At 40.9% G+C, this 18,099-nt stretch overlaps 2 protein-coding genes across 2 annotated transcripts; both read right to left on the bottom strand.

Moving 5' to 3' along the window:
* Positions 1-346: 346 nt before the first annotated feature.
* On the bottom strand, positions 347-5,544 carry LOC115788471 (lipopolysaccharide-induced tumor necrosis factor-alpha factor homolog). The gene is made up of 6 exons (XM_030741508.1): positions 5,529-5,544; positions 3,798-3,960; positions 3,194-3,298; positions 2,772-2,882; positions 1,640-1,847; positions 347-1,543 (listed from the first exon to the last, which is right to left on the bottom strand). The coding sequence occupies exons 2-6, from the start codon at positions 3,937-3,939 to the stop codon at positions 1,438-1,440; spliced, it is 672 nt and encodes a 223-aa protein (XP_030597368.1). The 5' UTR covers positions 3,940-3,960; positions 5,529-5,544; the 3' UTR covers positions 347-1,437.
* Positions 5,545-7,668: 2,124 nt separating this feature from the next.
* On the bottom strand, positions 7,669-16,873 carry pdia2 (protein disulfide isomerase family A, member 2). Its single transcript, XM_030739237.1, has 11 exons — positions 16,597-16,873; positions 15,714-15,920; positions 13,236-13,369; positions 13,011-13,148; positions 11,600-11,713; positions 11,307-11,432; positions 10,996-11,190; positions 10,378-10,498; positions 8,195-8,373; positions 7,873-8,085; positions 7,669-7,797 (listed from the first exon to the last, which is right to left on the bottom strand). Exons 1-11 carry the CDS (start codon positions 16,871-16,873, stop codon positions 7,741-7,743), a joined length of 1,761 nt encoding a protein of 586 aa, XP_030595097.1. The 3' UTR covers positions 7,669-7,740.
* Between the last annotated feature and the right edge of the window lie 1,226 nt (positions 16,874-18,099).

The following is an 18,099-nucleotide window of genomic DNA, read 5'->3' on the forward strand; positions in this document are numbered from 1 at the left end:
TGATAATAATCAATTAATTGAAAACATTTGATTGGCTGCACCTTACCCTCTTAATTCCCATGAACGCAATGATGGTGGACACCACGTCTGTATTTCGGCTCAGGTTTTGTTAAATAAATAATGACACAGTATGTCATGTGTTGTTCATTTTAAGTTGTACCCAATTTACCTCATTTAAAGACCTGCTAAGGACTGAAATATATAAACTATATTTATTCAAAAATTCAGAATCTGAAGAGGGTGATTTTCTATGTGGCAGACGTCATATACATCAGGACAATTCAGGCATTTTAATCATTTTTATTTATTCATGAATTTATTTGATCACATAATATATCTGTAGGACTATGCTTTTTTAGGAGTACTTCTTGAGGAGTAAACATTGCTGGTGTAAACAAACCTTATACAGCAAACAAAAACATTCAAGTGCTGTCAGTCAGTTCAGGAGCAAGTGTGAATCAGGTGTCACAGGGATTTGGATCAAAGCCAAACGAGTGCCTTCAGTTACACTGACTGATTACAGCTGCTCATTACATGACTTTAAGAGTAGAATAGTACAGGGAAATAAATTAAAACCACATAAGTTAATAGATTCTGGAGTCTGAAAAAGGTACCTTCATCATTAAAATGTACTAAATTCAGGCATATCTGCATTACATATGATAAACAACAAAGCTGGAGTCTATTCCAGCTGTCATAGCGCGAGAGGCAGGGTACACCCTGCACAGGTTGCCAGCCTGTCGCAGGGCCAACACAGAGAGACAGACAACCATCCACCAATTATAAATGATCATAAACACATTCTGTTTAGCTTTCTTGTCTGCAGTGCTGTATAGATCTTTGTCACTTTAGAGTTTAGACTCTAAAGCAAAGGTGTGATAATGATGCTGCATCCCACTTAGGAGTCCTTCTTCTGAGCATGTCGGTTCACTGTAACTTCATTTTAGTGGGACTACGCCATTTTTAATTCCGCACGAGTATTGCGAGAAGTCAGAGTGTCTGCCATGAAGAAGGCCTGTCCTGCACTTGCACCTCTTTCTGAATCCGTGGGGGCATGTTAAGTGTTTCCTTCCTCTTCATTTAAGCTTAATTACCTCACACTATAAGACATTTTTACAACATTAGAAAGTGCAGAAAGTGTTTTTTGTCTTATTTTCTTACATACATCAAACTACCAGCTGTCTTGTCTGGTGATATGATTAAAAAAATAATATTGTTAATGTTTTTTGGAACTGCATCCTCTGCAGCTTTAAAAGGTGCATTTCTGTGGCGAGCTTGAATTCCTCTTGGTTAAAAAGGGTCCAATGGTAACAGGCTGGGAGAAAATGTACAAAAATCTCCGCATGACTCTCAGCCTCTCCTCAGTCCACATTTGTATTAAATACATGTGTGCCACACTTTGACATAGATGTGTTGGATTAACAAGTCGTCGCACGGTCATCTTTTGTGAATGTGCAGGTTGTTTCCACACTGTGGGCAGGAGTGATGTGCATCTTGCATTCCACGCACCATCAGTGGAATGAGACAGAAACCACAGATGAGCCTGAAACATAAACACAGAGAGCATGGATGAAGCTCTGCTGAAGCTCATTTAGCACTCAGACATGAAATGCTCCTCTTGTGTGTATTTTTATCTCACCCTGACAATGCGAGAATGACACACCAGCACCAAGCAGCGGTCCCAGGCACATATGTGACTTTACTGGTGACAAGATGGCTGCAGTGTGGGCAGCGTACCAAACCAGGGGCGTCTTTCAGATATTGCACTGCAATGGGGACAGGCTGCGGCTGGCACACTACTGCTGTTGGCTGAGTTTGTCTGCTGCTGACCCGTGGTGTTGCACCAACTGCCATTCAGGGGACAGAGGAGGTTATTAATAGGAGCATATACACTCACTGACACTTTGTTAGGTACACCTTGCTAATACTGGGTTTGACCCACTTCAGAACTGCCTTACTTATTCACAGCATAGATTCGTTTCAAATTTATTTATATAGCACAAAATCACAACAACAGTCACCTAACGGTGCTTTATATTGTAAGGTAAAGACTCTACAATAACAGAGGGAAAACCCCAACAATCAGATGACCCCCTATGAGCAAGCACTTGGCAACAGAGGGAAGTAAAAACTCCCTTTTAACAGGACAAAACCTCCAGCAGAACCAGGCTCAGGGAGGGGCAGCAATCTGCCTCTACTGGCTGGAGGTAAGGGGAAGGAGACACACTGCAGAAAAGAGCTAGAGCTGAATAATTAATAATTAACTAATTAACTAATAATAACTAATAATTAAATGCAAGAGGTGAAGAAACCCCCAGCAGCCTACACCTATTGCAGAATAACAAAAGGGAGGGTTCAGGATCACCTGATCTTGCCGTAACTATAAGCTTGATCAAAAAGTTAAGTTTTAAGCCTAATCTTAAAAATAGAAAGGGTGTTTATCTTCCAAATCCAAACTGGGAGCTGGTTCCACAAAAGCGTTGCCTGAAAGCTGAAGGCTCTGCCTCCCATTCTACTCTTAAGTATCCGAGGAACCACAAGTAAGCCAGCAGTCTGAGAGCGAAGTGCTCTATTGGGGTGAAGTGGTACTAAGGTTAAGAAAATGTCCCCCACACAATTACACCACCAGCAGCAGCCTGAACCAGTGAGTTGCTGCCATGTGATTGGCTGATTAGATATTTGTCAGTTGAACAGGTGTACCTTACAAAGTGGCCTGTGAAGGCAAATAGCAGTAAAGAGGTGATGCCAATAGTAAAAATGTAGTCTTATACTTTGAGTAACTGGATGGACTGTGACTCCAGTGCCTTGTCGGGAACCTGAGGACACAGCAGTTGATGCAGGAGCTGGAGCCCGGGCAGGAGAAGCCTGTGGCTGAACTGTAACTTGATAAAACAAAAAGAAATGCTTTAACCTAACGTCATTTCTAAAATGGTTCAATGTTAAAATACAGCCACACTCATGTTTCCAGGTTGTCTGTTCACACTGAAATATTTTAACAACATAAAATGGTTACATCTACTTGTACATTGCAGCCAACTTTGGTAAGCAGTTATACAGACTGCACATGGACTTAAATTCTTATATTGTGAAACCAGTGTGCAGCATGTAGAGAGTGAACAAGTATTGAACTTCAGCAGGCCATCTTGACCATGTCTACATGCCTAAATGTAATATTAAGAGTACAGGTGTATACTTTGGGTAACGGGATGGACTGTGACTCCAGTGCTTCGTTGGGGATGTGAGGTCACAGCAGTTGGCACAGAAAGTAAGGCGAGGACAGGAAAAGGATCTGGCCGAACTGTAAGTGGGGAAAAATGTACATGTCAAAATACAACCACACTGAAATGCTTTGACATATATACATTGTTATATAGAAAGAAGCTTCAAAAAAGAAAAACTGCTGTGCTATTGGCTTCTTAAATTTGTTCACATTTGGATCACAAAGCTTGATTCTTTTTCATTATAATTTTCAACAAATTGCTTCTGAATGCAATGTATGTAATGTGATAATGGTTTCCCTTACTGAAACTTCAGTAAACCCCTATTTCATGTCTGCAAAGTTATCTGGCAAAATAAAAACATAAATACACTTAATGACCATGTTTGACTGGAAGAAAGTGAATTTCTAAAAATCTGCCTCTGGTAAAACTGGTATTTAATGTTGACAATAGGCCAAAAACAAATAGAAAAAGACACACATTAATGTGCAATCTGACCAGCACAGACATCCTGTCTGTGATATCACATGAGCTGAATCAAAAAATGGAGATAAAGAAAGCAGCCAGATTTTATCTCACCTGCTTCTCTGTAGGCAGGAGGAGGTGTTGGTGGACACGAGAGAGAGGCGTCATAGGTGGGCGGAGGAGGGAAAAGGTCAGATGCTGCGGTGGGCTGAGCAGAAGGTTGGCGACTGGCCTCCTCATATGACGGGGGTTCCATTCAAACGGGCCAAACAGGATTCTGTCAGAAAGAGGAGGCAGACAGAAATGTAGATAAGAGCAAGGCCACAAAGAAAGCAAGCTTGAAATGTGTGCATTTACATAACAGTTGGTTAATTATATCAAAATAACATGAGGCTCTTTAAAGCTGCTTTTGGCTGCTCCCTTGTCACAAGCAGGTAGTGCTGCCTGTTTGATTTTATACTGGATGCCCTTCATGACGCAGTTCCAAAGGGGTTATCAGAAGCAGATGTTGTGCTTTCGTTAACATCTGTGCATTTCCTTCTGTCACAAATCAAATGTGTTTATTTATTTATTTACAGTGAAATGCAGTGTAATGCATCCCTGTATAGTTTATAGTAGTTTTAGGGTTAGTAGAATTTCCATGCCAGACTGAAGTTGTCTGCCTAAAGGACACTGTGTGCAAAAATAGAATTTATTTAATGTGCACAAAGACAAAACTGACTGTACGCTATAAGTCAGTAAGTCTCTGTAAGTCTCAGAATCTCAAAAGGTGAAGCAGTTTTTGTACTCTATTATTGACTGACTGTGTGAATGTGATAATGTGAATGATCATGTCAAACAGTCACAGGCTCTCTCTCTATTTAGGACTGACCCAGGGACACTGGGAAAACATGAGAATGAATAAAACCTGAGCATAAGGTTTTAAGAAAGAAGGCATTATGGCCTTTCCCAGTTTTGTAGTGCAAATGAAATGCACTGTGTGTGCACACCAGCGTCTTCCAGCTTATCCCAGTGTGCATCTTGGCACTGGGAGTGATCGCTTGTAAGTTAGTTTATGTGGCTGTTTGGCTCTTTGTACATCCGGCTCTGTGATGAGTGTCGTGTTACTGCTTTTAAGCTCAGATTCTGCCATAAAAGCAACCTGCATTATCTCTTCCCATGACTACTAAACAATGAAAAGCGCTACATATTCGCCAGTCTTTCACAAGAGCACTGCTGCTTTAAAGCAACAGCGTCAAAACAATACACACAGTGCAGCATGTGAGAGAGTAAATCTGTTTGTTTTTTTTAATCATACTTTAACATATTATTCAACACACATTAAGCTCACTTACTTTTAAAATAAGAATACAAGCCAAATATATCATCAGCTTCATCTCGTTTTATGGGACAATTTGTTGTACAGACTATACATGACTGTAAAATCTGGAGAAATCTAACACAAATAGGACACATTTATAAATGAAATGGGTTCAAAGTAGTTTTACTCTTTTAAACAGGTGTTACTCATTATCCACCTTTTACAGAAATGACAGAATTAGTACAGCATGTAGCAATAAATACAACCCTGGCTCACAAAGGTGTATACTGCTGCGGTTATATCACTGAAACCCAACCGTATCAGCCATTTAATGCACCTGCTGAATGCAGCCAAGTCATTCCAGCTCACATGAGACTCCTCTCTTATGTAAACAAGACACATCCAAGTCTCAGTACCTGATCCAAACAGGCACAGACCTGCCCCTGCCACAGAGACATTTCCAATAATGCCTGCCAACAATCTCATGGCTCATTAACCGCTAATTAAATAGTGTAAAATGTGATATATCGGAGCAGTGGTCTTACCTCGGACCAAAGAGGAAGTGCAACTGGTGGGAGAAAACACGTACCGGGCTGATCATCGTCACATCACAGCCTGTTGAACCTGTTCTCCTCTTGAACTGAAAACATTCTCCTTTTCACACACTGAAAACCAACCCTGTTTACCTGTTTGTCTCATTAGTCACCATCTGCAAAGGCTTCTTTCTTCCAGGAAGAAGAGATTGCACATCTTAATGGAATCTTCATAAATGGAAGCACTTTATTTAGACTGTTAGATGTAGTGTAGCAATAAGAAAGAAATCCTTTATAGTATAAGTCATCATTAGACACCCAACACAAAGATGAATTATTCCTTATGAGGTAATTCTGGAAAGTTTCTTCATACATGGTAATCTTCTCTAACATTGTTCAGCCGTTTGTGTTTTTGTGTCATGTTTGTTACGACTCCCCCCTGCTCCCCTCTTTTTTTTCTGTCTTGTGTGCGTTTGTTTTTCGTTTCTTTCTTTTTCCCACTTTTATTTTTCACTTTTTCCACTGTTTTAAGAATAAGCACGTGAACATGTCCTGTTTCAGCTTTCGCCGCTGTTTTTGTTTGATTTGGCTGCTCTTCTCTTTTGCATCATATTATTCAATAAAAAAAGATTAGGCACACACACACACACACACACACACACACACACACACACACACACACACACACACACACACACACACACACACACACACACACACACACACACCCACCTGAACTGGCACCAACAACCATGCCACATTCCTTCTTCTTCTTTCTTCACTCTGATGCTCGGTTTGAACTTCAGCAGGTGCCTTGACCATGTCTACGTGTCTTAATTGATCGAGCTGCTGCCATAAGATGGCACTGTCACCTTGTGCTTGCTTATAGGGGACTGTTACGTAGTTTTGTTCCTTTATCTTACAATGAAGGGTTAAAGTCAGCCTGAAGGACCTGGAGCAGTGTTCTAACACCTTCAGTTAATGAGTAATTAAATCTGATGGGCAGGTTAATGCATGTTATTGTTGAATCAGTTAATTTTTCACATGCTGCAGCCTGGCCTTCTGTGCAGTTTGTCCCAAAATGTGCCTGCGAGCCAAACGTACAGTTACTGCATTTCCCAGGGAGGGAAAAAAAAAATGTTAAAGCACAACACTGAGAAGCTTTCATGAAAATATCAGGCATTTTAGTGCAGGCTAACTTACTTAGTTTGCCATATTGTTATAAAGTTTGATGCACTGTGCTGGACTGGTTACATCTGTTACATCAAGGATAGAAGACTTCAATTTATATTTGAGGGGATAATTTTAATTAGAATCACTGACTCATTTCTATCTTTTATACTAGTTTTATAGTATCCAGGAGCTGGAAATCATCACATAACATCTGCTGGTATCTTGTTGAATCCAGTTGGCTAAATCCACAAAGAGTAGGGAACAGCACAGGTCAGCTGATCACAGTTTGTACACAGAGAAAAGGCTCCTGAAGCTCACAAAATAAATGATTATGTGCCTTATTTCTCATTTCTAAGCAGTTCTTTTCACCATGCTGCACTGCTACGCCTGATTTTAGGGTTCCCCCACCTGCCAAATCTCACTTTAATCCATGCTTAGAATACAGAGTGTTTAGAGAAGTCTATTGTTATGAACCAGTGTTATATAACCAAACTGAGTTGAATAGAAACTCATCACATACCGGTACTTAAACAGATGAAGTAAAACTGAAGTAAAACACTGCTCTGAGATAACACAGAAAACCTTAACCTCTCGCTTTGTAAAATGTGGTTTAAAAAAGGTTCATATACAGGATTTTTGACTGTTTATGCTCTTCACACAATGCAGCAGTGCACCTCTCTGGGTGAGCCGCTTATTTTCAGTGTTGTCTATCTTGGTAGTGTTATGGAAAAATGCATTACCATTTCTTTTCTCCAGCACTGACCCAGTGTGTCCTCTTAATCCTGCTTAAGATCAGTTTCATGACACATTTTGAGTCTCTACAAACAAACTGTCCTCATTGATATCACATATTAATGCAGCACAGCTATATTGTTTTTTTTTTCCCAAAATTAATTTGGCAAATTCAACAGACATTTAAGGAAGCAAATAAAATAAAATACCAAGTGAGTTTCAAGCATATTCACAACAAAGCCAACACTTAAAACCTGTATCACTTTTATTAAGAAAATTCAAAGTTGCTAGGTTGATCCTGATTGGCTGAAAAGTGACATTACAGCTCATCTTTGGATGTTTTATTGGTCTTTACCTCTGCAGACTCATCAGTCTCCTGAAAAAGAGGAAAAAGTGAGAGCTGTGTATATATTTTTTTAAAGAAAAACATTATAGCAGCAGTAACACAAACCTTGCTATCGCCACCTTCCTCTGCATCATGACCTTCCTCATCACCCTCTCCTTCTTTCTTCTCATCCTCCTCATCCTCATCCTCTTCCTCTTCCTCATCCTCATCATCATCCTCATCATCATCCTCATCATTTTCCTCTTCAGGCAAAACTCCTCCAGCCTCCAGGAATTTAGAAAATGTCTCCAGGTCCCTTTTTCCAGTGTAGTCAACCATCTGAGAGAAAAGGAAAGGATATAGTCTGTGTGGCTTTGTAAATCTGTGTGTGTGTGTGTGTGTGTGTGTGTGTGTGTGTGTGTGTGTGTGTGTGTGTGTGTGTGTGTACCTCTTTGTCACCAGCTGGGAAATATTTGAGTGTTGGAAAACTCTTAACGACAACAGATTCCACTTCATTGACTGTGGCGTCCATTTTGGCTATGATGATGTCATCATGGTCAGCATATTTCTCACCAAGCTGATCCCAGATCGGAGCCAGTTCTGAGCAGTGTCCACACCACGGAGCATCTACACTCAGACGCACACAAACACGCATACATTGTTTGGGGGCATGACAGGGGCTTCGTTTTAATGTTGGTGTTACTGAAACACTCATTTGAACATAAGTAGCGTGTTTGTCTTAAAGCTGAATTAGAGAAAGCTGGATTATTTGAACTGTATGTTAAATATGAAGGATTTTTTTTTTCCATTTTCCTTGTTTTTAGACATCCAGAGAGTCTACTTCATTTCTTGGCCGCAGCTGCTTTATTGGCAGTAGAGGGAGACAGGAAATGGGGCAAAGATATAGGTGAAGACACGCAAGCAAGCTAGCGAGGGGCCGGGACTCAAACCCGCGCCGCCCGCAGCGCAATGCGGCATATGCATGTGGCCACCTCCTTCACCACTGAGCCACCCGGGTGCCCGAGTCTACGTCAGGAAATGTGTGGGGAGAGGAAACCTGAAGTTCAGCCAAATGAAAATTAATGCCTAACTTTACCAACTTCCTGTTCAGCACCGACAGTATGGACAATAGAACTGGGCCACCTGCACATTTCATCTATAGGAGCTGCTCGGTCATAGAAACCCAAAGCATGAAGCTCCTGGCACACAGTTTTTGTTCTGATGTTAAAGCCAGAGGAGGTTTCAGCATCAGCAACAACACCTCTGCTCCTGTTTGCACACTGAATAATGGCCAGAAGTGTTTCTGAAGAACGTTTCATCAAAGTGAAGGTGACCTTTGACCTTTTGGATATTAAATGCCATTACTTTATCATTTTTTTAGACATTTTGTGGGTGGATTCTTGACTTCTGGCTAAAAAGTCTGAAGTCGGTTATGTTTGGCCGGCAAACTCTAATCAGTTGATCCCTGAGTGCAAGTGAACTTTTGAGTACATTTTGAAGAAATTGAAAGAAGCCAAGAGAAACCAAATTCATGAGAATGGGACCAACAGCCACAGCATACGAAGAAAGAAAAAAAAAGAAGTATGCTACTTTCCCCCAAAAATCGAAGCAGTTTTTAGAGAGTTTTTGCCCAAATCCAGATCTTTCTCCATGTGCCTGCTTTGATTACAGGAGTGGAATCAGGTGCTCAGGAGCTGAGTTTCCAGCTGCCAATCATCTGCAATCATCTTCGCCTCAAATGGTCCTTAACTCCAGCGTGCTGCCCAATCATATAATCAGCTAATAAGCTAGTTAAGCCACTCTCACGCACTACTCCATTCCCTAAACCACTTTCCACCTGCCTGACTCTAGTCACTGGTCCACTCCTCGAGAGGACCTCCTCTGCTCTCCAGCTCAGAGACAGATTACCTGTGTCTGAGTGTCCCTATCTTCTCTCATTGGCTCCGATCAGCCTTCCCTCGTCTCCCTTAGTGGTCAGTCTGCACGCTGCCAGCGCTGACCTTTTCCCCTTCTCCTTCTCTGTCTCAAATGCTTCCTGACGTTCTTTGTTACACCATGCTTCTGCCTCCTCTGTCCTCACTTTGGGTTCTCTGTCCAGCCTTAACACACTTGAATGTTAATGTTATCAAAGAGGCTGCATCTAAGATCAGTACCTCCTTCACTCTGTAGCTTCCTTTACACTAGTTAATCATAATTTTGTGCTTTTTTTCTGTAGTTTCTGTAGCATAATATTAAAATGATTATAAGACTTTTTAGAGGGTTTTTTTTTTTAATCTGAAGTTTTCAGCATTGTCCTTCATTGAAAATCTACCACTGATGAATGATGAATACTTTTTCCTGTCAAAGGTTTTAACTGCTGGACTGAAAACTTCTAATCTCAGTGTTTGTGCAGTGTTCCAACTTCAGGTACGCTCCTTAAAGTTAGATCAGACACCAGAGAAACTTCCAGCAGATTACCGACAGTCTTATTTAACGAAGTAGCTTAAATCAAGAACTAATGAATTTGGGGTTTGAAAAAGGTGATCAGATAAACTAAAGTTCACTTAAAATATGATTGAGCTTAATAATAATGAACAAGCTGATTTCACAAGCTTCCTGTCCAGAATTTTTTTAAAGTGCAGTCTGACTTACAAAACTCCACAAAGACATTTTTTGTCGGGTCCAGAGCAACGGACTCAAAGTTCTTTCCCACCAGGACTTTAACTGGTCCTTTGTCCCAGTCCTCTGGGATGTCCTCTGACTGATAGAAGGGCTGCAGAACAAAAAAAGGACAAGTTAAACTGACTGGTGCTTTTCTCCTCTATTTGAGCACTCAAAAAACTTTATTAGTACACGCCTCCATCACCCACATTCATACAAGTGCCCTTAAAACCCTTTTACTACCACAGGGGTCAAGGCCAACAGTGACCCCTGTGTTAGTAGATTACCTTTCACTACCAGTAGTAGAAGGGTTACTCTAACATTCACAGTGCATGCACTGGGGACAACTTGGGTTTCAGAATCTTGCCCAAGGGCACTTCAACATGCAGGCTATAGAAGACAGGGATTGAACAACCTTCCAATTAGTAGATTAGCTGTTTTACCATCTGAGCTGTCCGCTCAGTCAATTACCATTGATGCTGCTGTTTGACTGAATCTAAAACAATGCACGTGTGTGTGTGTGTGTGTGTGTGTGTGTGTGTGTGTGTGTGTGTGTGTGTGTGTGTGTGTGTGTGTGTGTGTGTGTGTGTGTGTGTGTGTTTGTATTACCTTTGCAGCACCATCCATAACCTCTTGGCACAGCTGTTGCAGTGAACTTGCTGTCAGATCCTCTGAGATTATAGCATACTTCTTTCCCGTGTCCATATTGATGATGCGTACAGTGGGGGCGTCATCCTCAGACACGCCAAAGTAGTTCAGCACGTGTGACAGGGATTCTGTGACATCAATCATGATGAACAGCATCTGCGTGACACACACACACACACGCTTCCATCAGTTTAGAGGATAATGCATTGACTTCACCTTAATGATTCACATCATGGGGACTTGGTCACACATACGCACAGCAGGACAGTTACCTTGCCCTTGAACTCTTTGGCAACAGTCCTGGATTCGTCCACCAGGCTCATCTGACTCTCCACAGTGGAGTTTACGAACAGAAGGCTGTGAAGGTTGATGCCAGAGTTGAAGATTTTGTCTGCTGTCTGAAAATGCACATGCCCACACACACACACACACACACACACACACAACACACACACACACACACACACACACACACACACACACACACACACACACACATATTATTGTGCTATAATTTTTTTTTTAAATGTAATTCAGGTTTTTTATCTACAAGTGTGTTTTTAACCTCCTGCCTGAACCGAATGATCAGCTCCAGGCTGTTTTGCTTGATGAAGGTGGTCACATTGTCTTTATCCAGCTTCCCTTCTGACAACACGAAGTCTGCTCTGCCATCATCAAACTAGCAAACACACACATGCACACACGTTTACATTTTACATTAAGGAACACAATATCGATCTCCAAATCTAAAACACAGGGGTTACTGTACTTCATAAACAATTCGTCATGAAGTAGATTCATTGTTTGTTTTAGTAATTAATGTGTTTTTGTCTTTGTGAGTTGTGCTTTTAATGTTTGATTTAATATGTCATACGGGGATGTTTTTCTTAATCCTACATACAGTATGCTTCTGTCTTTTACCTACAGTATATTTAGATGCCTTTGCATGTTTGTTTTTTCTTGATCACCTCTACAAATCTATAAATGCCATCAACCTGCCAGGGACTGCAGGTGAAATTTAGCCAGCATGATTAAATCCGGCACATTTACATGATCAATTTAATTACTTGTGTTAATTAATGTGAATTGTCCCTTTTAAACAAAGATAAAAACAAAAACAAAAAACACAATTGTTTTAAACCAAACCACTTTGAGCTTACTTGATTGACCTTTGCTGTGAAATAATTAATCAACAGACTAAAAAAAACTGAACCTCAATTTTCTGATTTCAGCAAATTGTTTTAACCTGTTTTATATCAGAGTCAAGTTATTCAGAGAGCTGACTCTCTAAAAAAGAAGTTCTTTGATTCTGTCATATACCACATACAAATACAAACAAGGAAAACAATATTATTCACACAATGCAAGATTCGTTGATCATTTTCTGTCTTTTACATAGTTGGTTAGCCCCCGGCTGCGGACACCTGTCCAGTAATCCTTCAATGTAAGTAAGGCAAACAAGTCTTCAAAAATTTTATCTTCATGATGGTCTTTTGTGATGGGCCTCTTCTGGTATTTCTAACATCTTATCACTAAATCATTAGCTTATACAATTTGTTGCAAATAAATGAATAATTCAAATATTTTTCAAAGGATTTTTCAGGCTTCATCTTTCCTTTACCATCTCCTCTATGGACGATCAGGACCTTAAATCTTAAATATGCTTATTCTAAACAAAACCTCCATCTATATTATATATTGTGCACGTGCACATGCACATGCACACGCACACGCACACACACACACACACACACACACACACACACACACACACACACACACACATATATAATTTTTTGTGATTTCTGATCATTTTTGCATAACTAAAAATGATCAGAACATCTCTGAGGACATTTTACTTCTGAACAGGAAAATCATACACACTGTCTCCGGGCACTAGATGGCAGCAAAGCTAACACCTTCAAGCCCACTTGTATCTTTTCCTGGGCTGTCAGCTTCCCTGTAAATATTTATACCTTTTTGAAGAGCACCACAGAGCTGCCTTTCACCTCATACTTCTGGAAAACTTCTGGAGCTGCCGTGAGTGCAAACTCTGTGTCAGGCATATTCATAGCAATTTCCTTTAATACCTGAGCAGGCTCACTATCCAGGCTCTGCAGGAGGGAGGGAGAGCAGGACACAGCACCATGAAGAAGCATGCATAGATGACAATTTAATGTTAACACTAGGCAGAAACAGACCTCAAAGAATCCTATGACAGTGATGTTATGGGCTTCTATGAACTGAGCTGCAGAGTCTGCAGAGTCCAGGGCTGGAACCCCGGGGCCAGTGCGTCGCTTCAGCCACTGGATTATCCCCTTCACTGTCCTCTTACCTGGAAACAGATACAAAGCAGCTATTTCAGGTGCTTTAAAGTGACGATTCCCTAACAGTAGTTCTTAAATCAATTAAAACAGAAATGACAAATTATTTATTTTGAAAAAGAGCTTTGAGCAGAAATGTTAATAGTAGAAACAGGCAGCCAGTGCCTAATCTGTTAAGGTCCAGTTAAAAAGCTAATAAATAGTTGAAATAGATGCTAATTAAAAATGATGGTAAGTTGCTGAAAAAAAGCTGAAAACAATGCGGAGATGTTAAGATAGCTTAGACTGATGAATAAGACAGTTCAACTGCATGAAAAAGTCTTGGATAATATCTATTTTAGTAAAATTAGGTGGTAAATAAGTGTAGAATAAGTTCAAATGAACACATCTGAATATGAAAAGTGGTGTTGATTTAGGGCTACTTTTAAATGCACAGCACCAGTCAAAAGTTTGGACACACCTTCTCATTCAGTACATTGTAAATTAATAATGAAGTCACCCGGACTATGAAGGAACACATAAGGAATCATGTAGTAAACCTGAAAGTGTTAAACAAACCAAAATGTGTTTTAGATTTTAGATTCTTCATGGTAGGCACTTTTTGCTTTGATTACAGCGTTGCACACTCTTGGCACTCTCAGTCAGCTTCATGAGGTAATCACCTGAAATGATTTTCCAACAGTCTTGGAGGAGTTCCCAGAGGTGCTGAGCACTTGTTGGCTGCTTTGCCTTCACTCTGCGGTCCAACTCATCCCAAATCATCTCAACTGGGCTTAGATCAGGTGATTGTGGAGGCCAGGTCATCTGACGCAATACTCCATCATCCTCTTTCTTGGTCAAATAGCCCTGGAGGTATGTTTGGGGTCATTGCCCTATTGAAAAACAAATGATGGGCCCACTAAACACAAACCAGATGGGATGGCATGTTGCTGCAGAATGATGTGGTAGCCATGCTGGTTAAGTGTGTAGGAACCATTCGCTCACCTTTTCCACATCTTACAAAGACATGGTGTTTGGAACCAAAGATCTCAAATTTGGACTCATCAGACCAAAGGACAGATTTCCACTGGTCTAATGTCCATTTCTTGTGTTCCTTGGCCCAAGACATTCTCTTCCTCTTGTTGTTCTTCCTCAGAAGTGGCTTCTTTGCAGCAATTCAACCATAAAGTCCAGATTCACTCAGATCAGATCAGATCTGACATCAGTTGATGTTGAGATGTGTGTGCTACTTGAACTCTGTGAAGCATTTAGGTGGGCTCTTATCTGGGGTGCTGTTAATTTGCAGTTTCTGAGGCTGGTAACTCTGATGAACTCATCCTGTGCAACAGAGGAAACTCTTCGTCTTCCTTTCCTGGGGCGGTCCTGATGAGAGCCGGTTTCATCATAACGTTTGATGGTCTTTGCGACTGTATTTGAGGATACTTTCAAAGTTCTTGAAATTATTTGAATTGACTGACCTTCATTTCTTAAAGTAATGATGGACTATCATTTTTCTTTACTTGGTTGAGTAGTTCTCGCCATAATATGGATTAGAACATTACTCAAATAGGACCATTTACGATATACCAACTCGGCCTCTACACAACACAACTGATGGTCTCAAACACATTAGGAGGGCAAGAAATTCAAGAAATGAACTCTTGACAGGCACAGCTGTTAACTGAAAGCTATTCCAGGTGACTGCCTCATAAAGATGACTGAGAAAATGCCAAGATGTGCAAAACTGTCATCTAAGCAAGAGGGTGCCTACTTTAACGAATCTAAAATATAAAAAATATTCTGGTTTGTTTAACACTTTCTTGTTTACTAAATAAATGTATTTCTTCATTGTTTGGATGACTTTAGTATTAATCTACAATGCAGACACTTTTTAAATAATGAAAAATCACTGAATGAGAAGGTGTGACCAAACGTTTGACTGGTACTGTAGTTTTTTGGTCTTTTGAGCCGTTTTTTGCAGTAGGACCATAGTGAGAGGGGAGTAAATGGCCTCAGGGCAGATTCAAACCAAGGCTTCTACATTAATCTTAATGCATCTGCTCTACCCAGTGAGCTAACGCAGCACCAAATGAAGGGCTACTCGACCCCATCCCACAGGGAGCCACAGCTTTGACACACAAAGATGTAGAATAATTATAATAATTACATTTAGCACCAACTAGGGTATAAAGATGCACCAAAAGAAATCAAATGTGGAAATAAAACAACAACAACAGGTTAAACACATACATTGGGTTTAGTGTGCAAACTGATATCTTTTAAAGGTGCTGGTAGGTGGAAAAATGCAAACCATAGATGATCAGCTGAGATGTACAATCCTAAAAAAGCTGCCTGTGTGTCTGCGCGCATGCTCACCGGTGTAGTCGACGGGCTCCTTGCGGTCTCCTCTGATGAACAGTTTCAGAGTGGGGAAGCTTCCGACGTCAAACTCTTCAGCCAGCTCTTTCTCCTCCGTGGCGTCCACTTTGGCCAAACGCAGCGCCGGCTTCTCCTGCTTCAGCACCCCAGCAGCCTCGGCGTAAATTGGCTCCAGCTGTTTACAGTGACCACACCAAGGAGCATCTACAGTACATATGAACACACACGGAGTACAATGAAAGTCAGAGAGAGAGAGATACTGAAAACTAAAGGGGTTTAACCACAGCAGCTCCTGTCCAGATACTCATGGAAATGAGCTGCTGATAGAAAAGTGGCAGTTGGGCTCAGTTCTTCTCCCCCTTGCCTCATTTCCTTGTCCTGGCCTCTCCATTTGAAACGCACGGTTCATCTGTGGGAGAGTTGAACCTGTACAACACCTGGACAGGAGGAGTCACATGTGCGATAATGCCTCAGTGCTGTTAAGGGCCAGGAAAGAAAACTTAGACAAGACATTTTTGCTTTGAAATTTGAACCCCTTGTCAACAAATTCAGATAATCCTTTTACTTTCAGCCACATCTCATGACCCTTCTTTGTTCTAATTTAGATTTAGGATTATGCTCTCAAGATGAACAAGGAGCATTGATGCTTATTTTACATTTTATTTTTCATATTATCACATTGAATCTGCATGTCTTCCTTATGAGATATTCTTTATGTGCCAGTCTTTGTTATTGCTGATGTTCTTTATGCATAAAAGCAATCACTCATGAAGAGAATTCTTCATGAGTGATTGATGGCACCTAACAGACACAAAAGAGCTCATTTATAATATTATATAATAAACTGGAGTTTTAAGGAAAATATGACAATCCTACTCACAGAATTCAACGAGTAAATGCTGATTCTCGCTGAGAGCCCTTTCAAAGTTGTTGATGTGGAGGACCATGACATCATTCTCCTCCTCTATTTCAGTTGTTTTCTCTTTCTTTGGGGCCTCTTTGGATTCCTCTGCCTCCTCGGTTGCCTCCTCAGTTGCCTCCTCAGATGTCTCCTCTTGCGATTCTGTCTGGCTGTCAGTGCTGTCCTCGGCCTGCGTGCAGGAGGCCCACAGCAGCAGGCCCAGCAGAGTTATGAACAAAAGCCTGTGAATCTTCATGTCTGCGCCTCTGTCTGAGCTGCTCTGGGACCTGTGCTCAGGTGCGGGCAACCTTTAATGCAAGTGTCTCTTACAGTTTGTACGTTTATTTATCTGAGAGGAAGAGTGTGTGTCAGAATGTTACTGGCTTTTCCGCTCATCCAATCAGGTGTCACGCCTGCAGGGGAAAATTCCAAGTCTTAGCCAATCAAATGATGCCTTGTAGATTCAGAATCGTGTAAACTGAATGATCCACGGCTGTAGTTTATCACACGTACACCTACTCACATGTTTGTTTGTTTATAGCTTTTAAATAGAACCCACCACCTTTTAATTTCCACCCCTCTTTCTGCTCCTTATCAGATCCTCATTTGCCTAAAAACTGCAACAGCGATAGCAGCAGGTGGATTACTAACTCTTTCCATGTATCACACCCTTTATGTTTACTTAAATTACAGCAACCACTTTCCAGCGTTGTTCCTCTCACTACCTCACATTTTCATCCACAACACGATTAAACAGCTTGGAGCATAAAATGTCGGGGTTATTTGAAGCTGAGTGCTGTCAAATTAGTGGCGTCTCTGTCATGCAGATAGTTTGTGTTTTAGTGTGTGTGTGTGTGTGTGTGTGTGTGTCTGTTGATGTCTGCTTCATCTAATCCAACACCAGCACATCTCAGCAAAACAGTCGCACGTGTGCAGCTCACAGCAGCGAATCTTTCTCAGCAGACGCAGTTTATCCAGCTGTTTTCAGCACTTTAAAAGTTAAATTGACATTAAAGGTCGAGCTCTAAAAGAACAGCAAGGATGATTTTGCAACTTTTCCTCTCAAATATACATTTTAAAGTCAATTTAGTACCCCCCCAAAAATCTCTGTATTATTTATCTATTTCTCTATATAACTTTAAAACTGAATGAATGAACATTGCTGCAGTAGCCGTTAGATGAACTAAGACCTTGAAAAGGTTACACAATGTTGGCCTGAGATTCAAAGAAGCAGGTCATCACCTGCAGCATCTCATAGATAAAGGCAAATTGGGCATAAATGTGAAGGAGTTCACTTCAGGAAACAGCTGCTAAACAAAAGCTTGTTTTGCTGCCCATCTGTTTAGCCTCTGTCAGCACCCCCCCTGTACAGTAGAGATCCTTTGATGGGTGTGAAGAGTAGTGTGTTCTTTGCACCTGTAACCCAATACTGTAAACACACACAGCAAGGATGTTACAGCATCCTGGAGCACACTTGTGCAT

The sequence above is a fragment of the Archocentrus centrarchus genome, chromosome 1 (assembly GCF_007364275.1).
Source record: "Archocentrus centrarchus isolate MPI-CPG fArcCen1 chromosome 1, fArcCen1, whole genome shotgun sequence".
Taxonomy (NCBI): domain Eukaryota; kingdom Metazoa; phylum Chordata; class Actinopteri; order Cichliformes; family Cichlidae; genus Archocentrus; species Archocentrus centrarchus.

Coding starts and splice junctions, on each gene's coding strand:
- LOC115788471 (XM_030741508.1), bottom strand. CDS start 3,939: ATGGAACCCCCGTCATATGAGGAGGCCAGTCGCCAACCTTCTGCTCAG. Junction 1,848..2,771: donor AGTCCATCCAGTTACTCAAA/GTATAAGACTAC, acceptor CCTGAATGGCAG/TTGGTGCAACACCACGGGTC. Junction 1,544..1,639: donor GTCATTCTCGCATTGTCAGG/GTGAGATAAAAA, acceptor TTTATGTTTCAG/GCTCATCTGTGGTTTCTGTC.
- pdia2 (XM_030739237.1), bottom strand. CDS start 16,873: ATGAAGATTCACAGGCTTTTGTTCATAACTCTGCTGGGCCTGCTGCTG. Junction 15,921..16,596: donor GCATTTACTCGTTGAATTCT/GTGAGTAGGATT, acceptor TATGTACTGTAG/ATGCTCCTTGGTGTGGTCAC. Junction 7,798..7,872: donor AGGAAGGTGGCGATAGCAAG/GTTTGTGTTACT, acceptor CCTCTTTTTCAG/GAGACTGATGAGTCTGCAGA.